The sequence below is a fragment of the Chrysochloris asiatica genome, unplaced genomic scaffold, assembly GCF_000296735.1.
Source record: "Chrysochloris asiatica unplaced genomic scaffold, ChrAsi1.0 scaffold00002, whole genome shotgun sequence".
In the NCBI taxonomy this organism is placed as follows: Eukaryota; Metazoa; Chordata; class Mammalia; order Afrosoricida; family Chrysochloridae; genus Chrysochloris; species Chrysochloris asiatica.
The window spans coordinates 24,411,816-24,429,099 of record NW_006408520.1 but is presented as its reverse complement, the minus strand read 5'-3'; the positions used below and the strand labels follow the sequence as shown (position 1 = coordinate 24,429,099).

Here is a 17,284-nt window from a genome sequence, read left to right as displayed (position 1 = left end):
CCGAGTCATAGGGACTCTGGCTAGGATTTTTGAGGCTGTAAATCTTAAGGAGCAGAAAGCCTCATCTCTTCTGTGGAGTGACTAATAGATAAGAACTACGGATCTTGCACTATGCTACCAGAATGTGCTTTGCTCTGTATTGTTGTTGTTGTTAAGTGCCGTCGAGTCGGTTCCGACCCATAGCGACCCTGTACAGGGTTTCCGAGGGTGTAAATCTTTACGGGAGTAGAAAGCCTGATCTTTCTCCCGCGGAGCAGCTGGTAGTTTCGAACCGCTGACCTTAAGGTTCGCAGCCCGATTCGTAACCACTACGCTACCAGAGCTCACAGTATATGACTGTATTTATTCACAAAATTTGAGGAAGGTAATGAGGGTATTTTAAGGAATGATAGGAAACATTCTTCTATAGACACCGTACCATATATTTGCATATAGTGCACACATGGAAATAACATGCACACGTATATAACTTGCACAGTGCACATAGGAAACCAAAGCATGAGGGGACTGGGATTTGCAGAAAGCCTGTAACCTGTGAATTATTTGTGTAAAAATGCACTACCTCCCCCCCTCTCCCCCCTTTATGGTACTCTTACTGTATTAAAATTTTATTTTAATACTAGAATTCACATTAATTTTTCTTTATTCAAAATATTTGAAGCTTTAAATATTTGTTGAGTCCTCATTATTTATAGCACTGTCTCACAGATTGTACCCAATCTGATTTTCCTTTTTGGAAATAATTTCCTTTCAATTATTATGAACATGAATGCTTCTGTTTTTGTTTTGTTTTGTTTTTTTATAATTTTAAGAGCAATTAGATGCAGAAAAACTAATTATTGCTAAATTTGTTTCTTTTGAAATTATGAAATAATGACTGCTTTTGAAAATAGGGATTTTCTTAATTCTTTCTATATATCCTGCTTGCTGATGCTGTTGTTGTGTTGTGTACCATCGAATTGTTCTGACTTAGAGACCCTGTGTAGAGTTTTGGAGGCTGTAAGTCTTTATAAAAATAGAAGGCCTCATCTGAGTGACAGGTGGATTCGAACTGCCAGTCCTGTGGTTAACAACCAAGCACAAACTTCACTGCACCACCAGGGGGTTCCCTATATCTTTCTGTACTTCCTACTTATTGAGTTGACTCCAACTCATGTTTTATAAGTGTCATTGTGTAAGTTCCAACTCACAGTGACCCTGTATAGGGTTTCCAAGGCATGGCTGGTAGGTTTGAGCTATTGACCTTGCTGTTAGCAGTTCAGTGTCTATCCTACCATGCCTATGCCTCACCAGATGTCACATACCAACTCATGTTGTTGTTAAATGCCATAGAGTTGATTTCGACTCATGTTGTTGTGTGCTGTGGAGTTGGTTCTGAACCTGTACAGGGTTTCCAAGGATGTAAATCTTTACGGGAGCAGAAAGCCTCATCTTTCTCCCGTGGAACAGCTGGTAGTTTCGAACTGCTGACCTAGTGGTTCACAGCCCGATTCGTAACCACTATGCTACCAGAGCTCATAGTGACCCTATATAGGGTTTCCGTGGAGTGGCTGGTGGGTTTGAACCTCTGACCTTGTGGTTGGCAGTCCAGTGTTCATCACACCAGGATTCCTATTCTAGTTCATAGCAACCTTATATGTATATGTATGAATCTTATGTATAATACTTATAGGGGAGCCCCGTGGCTCTAGGTTATGACCATTGGAGTTGTGACTCTAGAGTATGACCAGTGGGAGCCCACCAGCTGCTTCGTGGGAGAAAGATGAGGCTTCCTGCTCCCACAAAGATTTGCAGCCTCCGAAACCCTATGCAGGGTTGCTATGAGTTGGAATTGACTCAACATTCTTAACAACAACAGAACACTATAAGGAGCCCTTGTTTTGCAGTGACTGAGCATTCAGCTGCCAACTGAAAGGTCAACAGTTCCAATCTACCAGCTGCTCTTTGGGAGAAAGATGTGGCAGTTTGCTTCTGTAAAGATTTGTTGTCTTGGAAACACTAAGGGACAGTCTTGTTCTGTCCTGTAGGGTCACTGTGAATTGGAATACACTAGGCAACAGATAGTTTGGTTTTGGTTATATTACTCATAGTCACCCCCTTGTCAAATAAATATTGGTTAAATTGAATATAACAATTATAGAGCTTGGAGTCCTGGTGTGGCATTGTGGGTTAATGTGCCAGACTGCAAAGCCGTTTGAACTGCAAGGTTGGCGGTTCAAGCTCACCAGCAGCTCCTTAGAAACCCTGTACAGGGTTGCTATGTGTCAGAATCGACTCGATGGCACTTAACAACAACATTATAGAGCTTAGGTTTTGTTCTTATCTGATTTTTTAGTAGATAGTCGTGTTTTTACTTTATTATATAGTGTGAGTTTGATATAAATATTAATAAATTATCTCAGGTGATTGATTTGAATATCTAGCTGTTTTATGCACAGATTCCTGAAGACAGTGGTAATATTTTAAGTTTACACACTCTTTTTATTCTCTCTCTCTTTTTTTTTATTTTTTAGGAATGGATCGTGATTATGGCCCTGGATCTTATGGAGGTCTGGTATTCAAGGATATTTATTTTAAAATAATTCTGTTGAGTGCCAGTGGGAGGTAAGCATCATTTAATTGTTTGCTTTTTAAACTCTTATAGGGATGGATCGTGACTATGGCCATGGATCCTATGGAGGTCAAAGATCCATGGACTCCTACCTAAACCAGTCATATGGCATGGACAATCACGGTGGTGGTGGTGGGGGTAACAGGTAAATTGCTTAAATACTTGGCCAAGTAACTAGACAAGTATAAGATTCTGAATATATTATTTTTAATTTAAGTGTTTCTTAGGCATGTTATGGTACTTTATCTGCACTACTTGGTACTTGGTACCTTAAATGCTTGGAGGTTTTGATAGTGCATATAGAAATTACTTCAAAATTACATTGCTTTAGTAAAACACTAGGTAAAAGAAAGTGTTCAATCTTTTTTTTTTTTTTTTTTTCACTTGTAACTTCTTACCAAATCAGTCAGTATGTCTTAACCAAATGATATGAAAATTGTTTGAAGTTTTGAATGAAATTTTTTTTTTAGAACATTTCTAAATACAGGGTAGTCTGTAAAGCAGCAAAATAGCTTTTGACTAGAATGGGTTCAACTGAACCAGTATGACAACATTCAGTGTTAAGAGACATTTAAATTTAAGATAGTTTCTTTTTAATTTTAAAGTGAATTGGAAGAGCATATTTATAATAAAAACGTTCTTTTCTTTAAATCATGTCCAGGTTATTGATTGGCAGGTAATACACACTGCAAATGAATTCTAGGCTAGGAAATTGCATTAAATCCATAAGTAATATACCTTTGTTTATTTAAATATACGATTTTACTGTTGGTACTTTGTAAGCCTTAAAATTTAGTTGAGTATCTATAGGGTTTTAGAGTTGACCACATTTGAGACAAAGAGGCACAAAGAACCTTAAATACATAAGTAACACTAGTTAGTTAAGGGGATATTTGAAATCCTTGTCCGTATTTAATAAGTTGAAGGGACCGGATTCCTTAATGATGAACTGAATGATACTTACTTTCCTTATTTCTGTTTGAACTGCCATTTCTGTTTATGGTAGAGAATACTTAAAATTAACCTAGCAATTTCATTTATGTTATAGATATTTTGGAAAATAGTTGGAAAGAAGAATACTTTTTATATGGTTGCTAGGGTTCAGAAATAAATACTGCCTTCTATTTAATAATTTGTAAATAATTGAAGAAAATACATTAAATACTTTAATATATCAGTTATTGCCCTGTTACATTGTAAATGTAATGTTCGTAAACTTCCTGTAGTTTTTGCTTATATTTCATGTATAATGGTGGACCTTTATAAAACTGTTGTTATGATATCAAACAAGTTTTGTAACTCATGTTTTGGATTTGTGAGAAATAAGATTTGTTTTTTTTTTCTTTATGTTTTATAAAAACCATGAGGAGACTCTATGCTCCTTTTTAGGAATATTTTTATGTGATAATTTCCTGTCAGGAAGTAATAGTTCAGTGAAGGACTTTATAAAATGTTATTTGTCATATGCCTTGAGACTTTAAATGCAGAGGTTATATGTTGGTGATATTTTACTTTTATGATATATTTTATGTGTCTATCCTTATAGATTTGTTAGATTTACTTGATTATAAGTAAAAGTAACTGAGGATTGATTATTGGTATTGATCAGAGTTTGGCAGTTTGTCAGATTTTGTAACCAGAGATAATTCCCCAAATTTTTATTATTTAACACATGCAATGAAGCAATTTTATGATATATAGATTATTTGGGATACAAAAAGATCTATTCTGTGTCACAAATAGCCTACATCTGTGTAGTCTTCATTTTTGTGTGTATTGAAAGCCAAACTATTGTAAATATTTTATATTTTAATGTTAGAGGTGAATTCAAAGAAAGTTTCAGTAGCTTATGAACTTTAGCAACCTTTTCCAAGACTAGGGCTGGGCTTAAATATACTAGACAAATTTTCTCTTCTTAAATAGAAAAGCTGCTAATAAGCAGATTTTTAAGATAAGGTTTGTTAAACTCAATTCATAATTAGAAACTGACTCAGATAGATTTCTGTCTGGTCTCATGTTAACGTGACTGCCCAGCCCTAATCAAAAGTGTGTATAAAATTAGAACTTTGCAAACTAGTATGGTATAAATGAATTTTAGTTGATAAATGTCAACTGATTATTTGTCTTTTGAATTGTCTGACACTAGTAAGCTTACTTTTGTTTTTTCCCTCACTGTGCAACTTTTCCAGGTTTGGACCTTATGAGTCTTACGACTCCAGGTCTTCTCTGGGTGGGCGAGATCTGTACAGATCTGGCTATGGTTATAATGAACCCGAACAAAGCCGCTTCGGAGGTAGTTATGGTGGTCGATATGAGAGCTCCTACCGGAATAGCCTTGACTCTTTCGGAGGTAGAAACCAGGGCGGGTCTAGCTGGGAAGCACCTTACTCCCGTTCAAAATTGAGGCCTGGGTTTATGGAGGACAGAGGAAGAGAGAATTACTCTTCCTACAGCAGTTTTTCTTCACCCCATATGAAGCCTGCGCCTGTAGGCTCTCGGGGGAGAGGAACGCCTGCTTATCCTGAAAATACGTTTGGAAGCAGAAACTATGATGCTTTTGGAGGACCATCAACAGGCAGAGGCCGAGGCCGAGGAGTAAGTACAACAGAATCTTTTCAGATTCTTTTCACTAGTCACTCTTTTAAACCCTTTCAAGACCATGGTTTTATCTAGAATAAACACTGTTCATCCCAGTGTATTTTGAAGTAAAATCTGAGTCATAAACATAAACATAATTTTTAGGTTGACTAAAAGTTTTCTAGCACCTCAGAACATAAGTGGCAGTATGAGATGATTGTTCATGAAGTTTTGCCAAATCGTCCTTATTAAAAAGGTGTGGATACTAGGTTTGGTCTAAAAGGGGTTAAAAGGAGTTACATTTTTCCTTGTGAACACTAGCAGTTTTGCTGGTGGGACAGTTCTTGGATTATTGTAAAAGGTTACTGAACCCTTTGAGCTTTTGAGTAGGTTAAAGGTGCAATGTATGATAAAATGTTTATACTTTGCTGCAAAACTGGCAAGTAGAATTTCTTCAAAGCTCCATATTTCACAGTAAACACATGGTGATAGTTGAGGATAGTTTAACCATGTTTACATGGTAAAGACGCTGATGTGTATAGTAGGTAGTAGAATGATTTGTTTCTATTTGATTTTACTAAGTCACCTTCTTACAACATGTCCTATGGAAGATTGTTTTATTTTCCTTGAATCACTAGCTTTATTATTAAGGAAATTTTTACTTGTATAAGCATATTTATGGACCCTTCCTAGGAAGTAATGTTTCATAAATATTTTGCTTGAATGATTAGTTCACAAGTATTTAATTTCAAGTTACATAGTGTAAAGGTTATACCCTGTGTTCTAGGTAACATGGAAAATAATGGGAAATTTTACTTAGTGTATGTAGAGTGTAGGACTATTATGTAGTTTGATCATAAAAAGAATAGTGTGTGTTTGCTATAATGTAAGAATATTTTTCAAAAGTCAGGTGAGTCAATCTTTTTTGAAGAGGAAAATATTTCTGATAAAAATTAGCTATGCACGTGTTTTTGTCTGTTCATTAGTTTGTGTTACATCAGTGTAGTTTGTTCTACTTGTATAGAAACTTTTCATTTTTAACAGTTATCTTGTGTAAAATGCATTGCACCTTTAATGGATAGTTAATGAGTTTTCTGATGTGACTATATATATTATCTGGAAACATTAATTTATTAAGGTCTCCTAGGTTAGATAGGTGTTTCATAGCATGTACACAAATGTAAGCAACTGACGTGTTGCTTTCCACCATACTCTTATGATTGTAGGCATATAAAAATTTATTGGGGCAAGACTTTGGATTTAGATATTGAGAACCCATCCCAGTTTAAAATTTGGAAAACATTTCCATACTGTATATTTTTTCAGGCAAAGGCTTTTTTTCCTTAATGATACTTTATCAGTTTTGTTTTCATGGATAGCATAACAGGTATTCCTTTACTTTGTATTCACCACTCTAGTTTGAATGGATTTTTCTTTCGTTCCTCCTGTTAGTGAAGTAGATGAACTGATAGGATCTTCTTTTTTAACCTTCACTTGTACAATTCCCATTGGATTCTTCTCTTCAGATTACTCCTCAATCTTTATCTTCTAAAAAGGAAGGTTAGCTGAATAAATTTCTGTGGACATGTGGTCTCTTGGTATAGTGGGTTTGGTAAATGACAAGAGAAGATGAAGGGACACAAAAGAGTCTTTGGTTGCATGACTCTTCATCTGTAAACTTTTGCTTCTTGGGCTGATGGGTCAGAGTATGTTTCTATAGGTAAGAATGTGAATGGAACGTCAGATGCAATTCTTTAATCTGAAGTGTGTCTTGGAAGTTGATGCATGGTTATGCTTTAACTCTCCTATTTCATGCTAATGTTCCATCTAGCCTTCTTGTTCCCTTTTTCAGCATTGAGAAATCTTAACTGATTTCTGGATTTTTTTTTTTTAATTTTTAAACTACAGATATGGTCTTCTTTGTGTATCTTAGATTTAAACCAGGTTTTAGTAAAATAAAGAATTCTTTTAAGGTCTTTTCATGGGAAATCATCAATTAGGAATTCTGAAGAGGAGTTGTCAGAGAGTTGTACAAGTGGTGATATTCTGACAGGCACATGTGTTGTTTATGATCTCAACACTGAATTGTAAAAGTTTTTTAAAAAGTAGGAAATATCCATACTTGCTCTGCTGGAAACGAACATACTTACTCACTGGATTTGAGTTATGTAAATAATATACAGAATTTTTCAGTGTGCTTAATTCAGAGTGGACATGTAAAATTAAAGTTATATTCTGGGAATTCTCAGGTGAAAACTAGTAGAAAGTTAACATGTAAATTTTTTATAAATTCCTATTTTAACCTTGGAAAATATTCTAATGTTTCTTGATTTGACAAATTTACAGCATATGGGAGATTTTGGAAACGTTCATAGACCTGGAATTGTTATTGACTATCAAAACAAACCCACCAATGCGGCAGTTGCTGCTGCAAGAGGAATAAAGAGAAAAATAATGCAGCCCTTTAATAAGCCCGGCGGAACCTTTATTAAGAAGCCCAAGCTAACAAAACCTGCAGAAAAAAGCCTCAGCAAATCACCAAGTAAGTAAGGAAGGATAATTGTACTTGTTCAGGATTTTATTTTACTAATTATTCAGTACTTTTCTGTCATAGTTTTCCTGTATTTACTTAGAAAAAAAGAAATAGCTATCATTATAAAATTCAGAGCAGAATTAAATTTAGTGCAAACATTTAAGAGTTGTGAACTTTTTTGGTTCAGCATACAGAATTTCAGGTGAAAAATTCAAGACTTTCAATTCTTCATCAGTCTTGCATGGGAACGTAATAAATAATCTCTTTTCCAGTTGTATTTTAATTTGTAGATAATACCAAACATTTTTGATTTTTCAGCTACATTTTGAATACTGGTTTACTTATTGCTGTGGTAATGTTAATTTTTTGTATGTTTCTGTTGTGTGCTGTAGAGTTATTTATGACTCATACCACCCTGTATAGGGTTTCCAAGGAATGGCTGGCTGGTGAGTTTGAACCAATAACTTTGTAGTTCAGACTGACTTTGAGGTCCAGTGTTTATCCTACATTGCCATACCAGAACTGCAATTTTTTGTATAGTGGTGTAGAGCAAGGATCACTAAAGAATGACTTGTGTGCCAAACTCAGCACTTGTCTTATGTACTAGCCTTCAAAGTCTTTGCATATGATTTTAATTAAAATCCTTATCTTGGGGAGTTGTATTTATTGGTATTGACTGTATTTCTGATGGAGTTTGTTACATCACATGAGATCCACCTTCTGAAGATCCAGGGAAGAAATTTTTCATGATTGTTGTTTTTAGCAATTCATGGTAACTCCATGCAAATGGGAGGACATAATGCTGCTCAGTCCTGAGCCACATTCATGATTGATTGGGGATTAGATACTGTGATCCTTCTGGCTGATTTTCAGAAATATATTGCCAGGTCTTAGTCTAGGTGCTCTACTGAAACCTGTTCAGCTCCATAGCATTGTGTAAATCTCCACGGACAGGCATGCTGACTGCATGAGATGTACTGCTTGTCTTCCGCATGAGGGGAGGGGGCTGGGTGGGATTGTACCACTGAACCAAAAACTTTAGGCACAAGTTTATCAACTGCTACTATGATTAGCATATTATGGTTTACAAGTAAATATTAACCTTTATAACAATATTGACAAAGGAGATTCTGTTTTTTTTAAAAATAGAAAATTGTTTCATTAACAGTATTATCGAAAAAGGATAAAACACAAGAGAAGTGCACAATGTATGCCCTGAAAATACTGAATGTTGGCAAAAGAAAATTTAAAGGATCTAAATAAATTCATAAATAAAATAAAACATTCCATATTCATGATTCAGAAGACTTTACTTTAAGGTTGTAGTATTTCCTAAACAGATTCAGTGCAATCCCTATCATAATCCAAAATATCACTTTTTTGTTGTTGTTGTTTAAGTCAAGCTTGGTTCTAAGCTTACAAACTAATAGTAAAATGCTTATGGTATACTAAGGGACCAAGAATAACTAATTCTGAATAATAACAATTAGAAGGATTCACACTTTTCTGACTTTAAAATTCACTTTAAAATAGCAGTAATCAAATGCTTCCTACTTATTACAGCACTAGTCACAATAGCCAAAAGATAGAAAAAACCTTACATGTCCGTCAATAGATGAATGGATGAAAAAATGTTGTACATACATACAGGGTAATATTATTCCACCATAAAGAGAAATGAAATTCTGATATAGGCTCCAAAATGATAAAACTTGTAAACATCATTTTTAGTGAATTTTATAAGTCAATCATATAAGGATGAATATTAATAAATCTTACTTATATGAAATATCTAAGGAGCTCTGGTAGCGTAGTAGTTACGAATCGGGCTGTGAACCACAAGGTCAGCAGTTCGAAACTACCAGCGGTTCTGCGGGAGAAAGATGAGGCGGTCTGCTCCCGTAAAGATTTACAGCCTTGGAAACCCTGTGTAAGGTCACTATGAGTCGGCGGAACCGACTCCATGGCACTTAACAACAACAACAACATGAAATATCTAGGACAGGCAAATGTGTAGAGAACTATATTGATTGGTGATTATCAAGAATCATTGGGAGGGAAAAAGGGTCGTGAATTTTTTAAGGGTGTTGGAAAAAGTTGGAAATGAAATGGTTGTACAACGTAATGAACATAATTAATGTCTGAATTGTATATGTAAAAAAATGTTGCAGTGTTTTCTTTTGTTACTGCAAGTTATCTCCTTGGCTCCTGAGACTTCTGAGGGTTGTTACTGATTTCATGTTCTAATTAGGAATCCATATGATAATTGATAAGGAACTGGCCTAGTAACTGACAAGGAGCAAGAGGAATGGCTCATGTATTACAAAACCCAGTGCCACTGAGTCAGTTCTAGCTCTCAGTGACCCTATAGAGTAGAGTAGAGCTGCTGCCTAGGGTTTCTGAGGCTGTACTATTCTGGTGGCAGACTGCCTCATCTTTTTCCATAGTGGAACAACTAATAAATTTGAACTCTTGACCTTTTAGCTAGCAACCTAAGCTGAACTCACTGTATCACCAGGGCTCCTTGGGCTTATATAAAGGGTTAGAAATTAGAGGGGCTTTGAACTATCTTGACTTAGAGCTGAAGGCAGGAAACCTGCTTAGTCTTGAGTTAACGTGGAGTCATACAGAGTACTATAGTGTAACTAAGAACCAAGGCAAAATATTTTAGCTGAGTCAGGCTTTCATTCTGTCAGTGTGGAATGGGTGCTTTGAAAGATATTTGCCACATTTTCAGAATATAGGTCTTGCTAACATTGTACTTGAAACTAGTTGTAGCAAATTACTAGGAAAAGAACCATATTTTGTTATTTGGATATAAACAATATCAAATATTCCATTTTAGTGTATGAAAGGAAATTAAACCATTCCTAATTGAGTTAAAATATAATTGGATTTTCCGTAGTCAGGAGTTTGAGGGAAACCTGTGAATGTGAGAATTTTTAAAATGGTTGATAAAATTTACATGTAAGCCATTGTGGAGCTATGAGATAAAGCACTGGACCACAAGGTCAGTGGTTCAAACTCATCAGCTGCTCCTTGGAAACCCTATACAGGGTCACTATGATTCCAAATTGACTCTACGGCACTTTTAACAACTACCAAATGCAGAAAAGTAACACAGATACTGCATTTTAATGTATTGATTTTGTGTAAATTTGAAACGCATTCCCTTGTTGTATACATTAAGAACAACAAAATCTAAACATACTGCTGTTGTGGATTTCAAGTCTTAGCGACTCTTAAGGACATAGGGTTTTTGAGGCTATGTATCTTTATGGGAGTCACAGCTTTCTCCCTTAGACCGACTGATGGATTTGAACTGCCGGTGTTTTGGTTAGTCAGTGCATAGCTCAGCATGCCACCAGGGCATATCATGTATACATAACCAACTGCTACCAAGTCAATTCTAACTCATGACAGCGTTTCCAAGGCTGTAAATCTTTATAGTAGCCGAAAGCCTCATTGTTCCCCCTTAGAGAGTAGCTGTTAATTTTAAACTGCTGACCTGGCAGTTAGCAGTCCAGTGCTTATCACCACACCAGGATTTCATATGTATACATTATTGCTTTTAAGTACTGTTGAGTTGGTTTTGACTCTGTGACCTTGTATAAGGTTTCCAAGAAGCAGCTTGTGGGTTTGAACTTCCAATATGTAACAAGTACTTAATAAATATTGATTGTCAAATTCATTTAGCTCCCAGAATTTGTGGTTTTGTTCTAGATATTTTTCTGAAAACAATCCAGAAAAGAGTATGTATTTTACATGAAAGAACCAGCTTACAATGAGATAATCACTTCACAGCTAATAGGATGGTTATAATTAACGGGGGGAAATAGCAAGTCTTATACGAAGTGGAGAAATTGGAATCCTTACACATTTCTGCAAGGTCGATTTGAACTTCAAGGTTGGCGGTACAAACCCACCAGCCACTCCTTGGAATCCCTATGCAGGGTCACTATGGAAGTAATTTGACGACACTTACTAACAACAACCAACGGCAATGCATTTCCAGTAGGAATGTAAAATGGTATACCTGCTGTGCAAAGTTTGTTCCTCAGTGAGTTAAACAATTCCACTCCAGGGTATGTTGTTATTATGTGCTGTGGAGTGGAGTCGGTTCTGACTCATAGCGACCCTGCACAGGGTTTTTGAGGCTATAAATCTTTACAGGAGCAAAAAGCCTCATCTTTCTCCCGAGGAACAGCTCGTAGTTTCGAACTGTGGACCGTGAGGTTCGCAGACCGACTTGTAACCACTACGCTACCAGAGCTCCTTGGTATAGATCGCCAGAAATTGGAAACAAGTATTTGTACAGTGTTCATAGCAGTAGTATTCATAATAGTAAAAAGTTTTAGTGGTTGCTTGGGGCTGTGGAAAGGGAAATGAGAAAGTATCTGCATAATAAGTATGGTATTTCCCTTTAGGTGATGAGAAAGTACTGAAATTAGATAGTGGTGGTGGTTGTATAACATTATGAGTGTGATTGATGGTGATAGCGTGCCATGGAGTCGGTTCCAATTCACAGTGATCCAGTATAGGGTTTCCAAGGCTGTAAATCTTTATGGGAGCAGAAAGCCTCCTCTTTTCTCCCATGGAATAGCTGGTAGTTTTGAACTGCCGACTTTGAGGTTAGCAGCCCAATTTGTAACCACTACACTACCAGAGCTCCTTCTGAGTGTGACTGATTATTAAAAAAAAAACAACAACCCACTTTTGGTGGAACATTTATATATGTTAAGAAATTTCAAGAGGGCTTTATATATATGTGTGTGTGTGTATATATCCCTACACCTAGGTCTGTAGTATTCATTGAACTTCCATTTTCACATTGGGTCAGCTTTAGCATTCTCCAAGCTATGATATGCATAACAATATGCATATTATTGCTTAAAACAAAGATAAGATAAATATGTAAATTTAAGGAAATAAAACATAGATGAAGCAATATTGTAGTCAAATAAATGGTGTTTCAGATTCTGGATAATGTCAAATATAGAGTTTTCTGGTAAATGCAAATTAAGTCATGATTACCAATTCCGTCTTAATATGTCTGTACTTTTTGAACTGATCGTTTGAAAAAGAGTATGGAGAATAACTTTTGCTTTTGATCTTTTATTTGTCTATTAGCAAAAACTGATTCTAAAGTAGAGGAAAAAGAAAAACGACGAATTGAGGCTCGGCGTGAGAAACAAAGACGCAGAAGAGAAAAAAATAATGAGAAATATGGAGATGGATACAGGTTTGTGCTTGTTCGAGTCATAGAATAGTTCCCTAGAAAAGGCAAATACAGCAATTGGAATGTGAGAAAATTCCTTAAGAATTGAAAAGTTTGGTCAAAGATACATAAACCAGTTTCTGCTTTGAGTCATTTCTGACTCATGACGTTCCCATGTGTGTCACAGTAGAACTGTTTTTAGAGATTTAAAAAAAAAAAAAGTTTTGGATGACAGTTTGCACAGCATTGTAGGTTCCCACTGAACAATTTCTACACAAGTTGTTAAGTGCCATTGGTTACGTTCTTCATTCTTGACAGTGTGTGAGCATTCTCATTATTTTCATTCTTGTTCTATTTTCATATCCCTGAACTGTTAGATTCTCATCTTTGTTTCAAAGTAAATGCTTAGTGTTTGGCCTTGTGTAGGTAGTTTTCTTTTTTAAAAGGAGCACAGTACTGAAAAAGGTTATTCTTTTTTGAACCAATTTATTGTGTAGCTTCAAGGTGTGACCTTTGGCTACTTTTGTTTAAAGGTTCTTATTGCAGTGATGTAGGGGAGATTTCCAGTCTCAACCAGTTCAGTAGGTCTTTTTTTTTTTTTTTTTTAAAGGAACTTGAGATCCTGTTCCACATTTATCTCCCATCCAGTCAGGGTTCATCTGTTGTAGATCTAATTAGAGGTAGCTGAATGCCAAGTTAACCAATTTCTTCTGGTCTTGTAGTAAGTTGATGAAGCTGTGGTTCCTGTAGACTGTTAGTTTTTTCTTGGAGTCTTTGTCGTTTTTTTCTCCTTTCTCTTTTGCTCTTGTTGTATTTTAGATGGCCACTTTCAAGATTTTTAAGACCTCAGATGCTACTCACCAAACTAGGATGGTAGAACATAACTTAATCGCACTACTTTATGCCAATTGACTGATATGTCCCCATAGGGTTTTCAGTGGCAGGATATTTGGAAGTTAGATCACTGGACTTTTTTTCCTGGATGTTTCTGGGTGGATTTAAACCTAACAGCCAAGTGCATTAACCATTTTTACCATGCAGGGACTTCATAGATAAACAGGTATGCTTTGACTTTTCACACTTGTAGTCAAGTAGATTTTTATGGTAAACCATAAAACCTTAAATCAGAAAGATAGCATTTGGCCAGGTATAAAGCTCAAAATGCAGGAAAGGATAGGAAAGAAAGACAGGGAACTGGTAAATACAAGAAGGAAGTAGGAAGAAGTGTTAAATTGTGGGGACTGTAATCAATGTCACAAAACACTGAATTGTTGACAGGAAAACTGATTTGCTCTGTAAATGTTTACCTAAATATCAATGGAAAAAAACAGACATAATTAATCTGAGTGACAAAAATACTAACTTGTAAACATACTGCATTATATGTAAAAATGTAATTTTAAAAAAAAAAAGAGAAAAGGGTATTGCTTGAACAATGACCAATAACATGAAAAAAGATCACTATAGATCCTCTTATATCAGCTAAAATGAATTCAAATGGATTTTTAAAAAACAAACATAAAAAGGGAGAAAGGACAGAACAATAGAATAGAATATCTTGGTCTCTGGAGAAATTGAACCTTTCCCAGGTATAAAAGTTATAAGTTGCAAAGGAACGACAGGCAAATTTTGCTAAATAAATGCTAATTATTGTAGATGAGAAACGATTAATGTCTAAATTAAAATCATAACCCAATCAGTTTTTTAAAGTAAAGAAATTAGCAAGATTCCCAATATATAACTTCGTAACAGAATGTAGCTACTTAATGGGTTTAGGGAAAAAAGGTTAAAAATCTGTAAATGAAAGTAATGGTGTGCCATTTTATTCTCATTGCCTTTGTATTGATTCTGCCTCTAGATACAGTCACTTCTGGTAGGTCATGGGTTGTTGATCCATAGAGTTTCTGAGACTAAATCTCTCTAGGAGCATGTAGCTTCATCTTTCTCCTGTTGAGCAGCTTGTTGATTTGAACAAATGACATTGAATTTAGCAGGCAAATGCTTAATCCACTGTGCCATTTTATTAGCAACAATAAAAAATTGATCTGCTAATAAAGTGCGATCAAGACACTCTTAATTTTGCAGTAACAGTATAATGTGCTTATATCTGTATTGGAGGAGTCCTTGGTGGCTCAGTGGATTAGGCATTGGGCTGCTAACAGAAAGCTTGATGGTTCGGATCTTCCAGCTCCTCTATCTGCAAGGGAAAGATGTGGCAGTTTGCATTTGTAAACCCTAAGGGAAATGCTACTCTATTCTGTAATGTCTCTGTAAGTTTGAATCAACTCTATAGCAATGGGTATAGTTTAGGTCTGTTGGAGAGCAGCTTTTTATGGCTTAATTTTATACTCATTTATCTCCACAAAAATAATAAAATAACCAAGAGTTTTGTCTAAAAGCACATCCATTACATTATTTATTACCGTTCCAAATGCTGCAGAACAAATGTTAACTGTGGAGAGTGAACATAAGGTTAGACACATCTGTTTAAGGGCTCTTGGGCAACTTACAAATGAAAAGATTTGCTGTAATACCAATTGGCACAGTGGCAATAGCAATGAACTCAAGCGTAGCAATGATTGTAAGGTTGGCACAGGACCACGCTGTGTATCATTCTCTTGTGCACCAGGGATACTATGAATCGATTCTGACACGATGGCACCTAACATCATCAACAAATAATAAGAAAACTGTAGGTAAAAGAAAAGCTTATACGCACTTGGAAGTTTAACAACAACTAGGAGTATAAATTGAAACAATTTGGGATCTTTTTCTCTGAAATTTGCCCAGATATTACTTGTGTAAGGATGTAAGGAAAAGAAAATTAATCCTGTGTATTTTCTAGTCATTATGTTTTTTGACGTTTATAAGTTAACTTGTATTTGTAAGAAATGAGAGAATGTGAATTTTCTAGGTAGCCACATAATACTTCAAAAGAAAACGTAAAGAGAAGCTTTGGAGGTGTTTTTAATATGTATGAATTTCCTTCCATATGTAGATACCAAAAACCTTTTGCTGGTTCTGACTTAACAGAAATACTGCATAGAGTTTCCGAGACTGTAAATCTTTATAGATTTTTATCCCATGGAGCAGCTGGCGAACTTAAACGGATCACCTTGCAGTTAGCAGTCTGGTACTTCTTGTGTTGTTAATGCCATTGAGTTGGTTCCAACTCATAGCAACCCTGTATAGCGTTTCCGAGGAGCAGCTGTGGTTGGTTTGAACTGCCAACTTTGCGGTTAACAATCTAGTGCTTAACCTACAATGCCATAACAGGGTTCCTTATGAAGATATTTTTTGTTATTACTTAGTCTTGATATATGCATATGTTTTGTTTCATGTAAAATACATTGTTGTTAAGTGCTGTGAAATCATAGCGACCCTGTATAGGGGTTCTGAGGGGCAGGCAGCTCCTGGTGAATTTGAACTGCTAACCTTAAGGTTCATGGTCCAGAACTGATCTCACTTGATCTTGATAATAGGTATATTGGTTTTGTTCTGTTAACATCTGAATTTTCAGATGTCTTGTTTACTTGGTTTGTCCTCTGATTTTAATCTGTTGTGTATTACTTGTGTAATATTTGTGTTTTTAATAATGTTCAGTATCCTTTCTGATTTGTTGCTCCTAATTTCTGAGATCTGAGAAACAATAGGATTAAGTTTCTTAGGACTACCCATAAATAGCAATTCCAATTTTAACAGGGTACCTACTTGCTGAAAGTATATATATCCCATTCCTTTTTGATATAATCGGGTTTTTTTTTTTTTTTTGCATGTTTGAAGGGATAAGATAACACTTAAGTTACTTTGGGATGGGAATAAATGAATGTTATTTCATTTATGAAGTTAATTAACACTTTGTATCAAATGTGCTAGAAACACAATAATAATATAGAACTAGTTTTTCTGTGTGATTTATTCTGAGTACTTTCCCTATGTAAAATGAGAGAACTGGAGGGTGATAATTATGACGTGAAGACCGTGATCACCATCATTAAATTTCACATGTAGGAAATGCTTTGCTGTGTATATTCCAAACCACAACAAAATAAATAAAATTTAGAAAACAAAAAAAAAGATAAATTTGAATATGGCATATCCATGTTGGTATAATGTGACATGGAATAAATAAAAGAATTGTATTTTCCATTAGTGGTTTTCTCTAATCCAAAATGGGAACCTGATAGACAATAACCAGATAAACATCAATTCAGCTACAGTTTTATTTTAGGATAGGGATTCTTTCAAATGTCTAAAATTATTTTTAATTTAGAGAAATTTTGCTTTGTATTCACAGAATAGGAGATTGATGGTAAACAACTGTTCTTGTGTACTTTTTTAAAAA

General features: G+C 35.4%; 1 protein-coding gene across 2 annotated transcripts in view; it reads left to right on the top strand.

Annotated features, from left to right (window-relative positions):
* ZNF326 (zinc finger protein 326) overlaps positions 1–17,284 on the top strand; it is a 43,036-nt gene that overhangs the window by 10,027 nt on the left and 15,725 nt on the right. The window contains exons 2-6 of one of the 2 annotated variants that reach the window (XM_006830973.1): positions 2,514–2,549; positions 2,645–2,756; positions 4,801–5,206; positions 7,535–7,730; positions 12,852–12,963. In XM_006830973.1, coding sequence (XP_006831036.1) covers positions 2,516–2,549; positions 2,645–2,756; positions 4,801–5,206; positions 7,535–7,730; positions 12,852–12,963 — 860 coding nt within the window. In that variant the 5' untranslated portion in view covers positions 2,514–2,515. Of the gene's footprint in view, positions 1–2,513; positions 2,550–2,644; positions 2,761–4,800; positions 5,207–7,534; positions 7,731–12,851; positions 12,964–17,284 lie in introns of those variants that run through there. The other variant, XM_006830974.1, reaches the window with a different exon arrangement.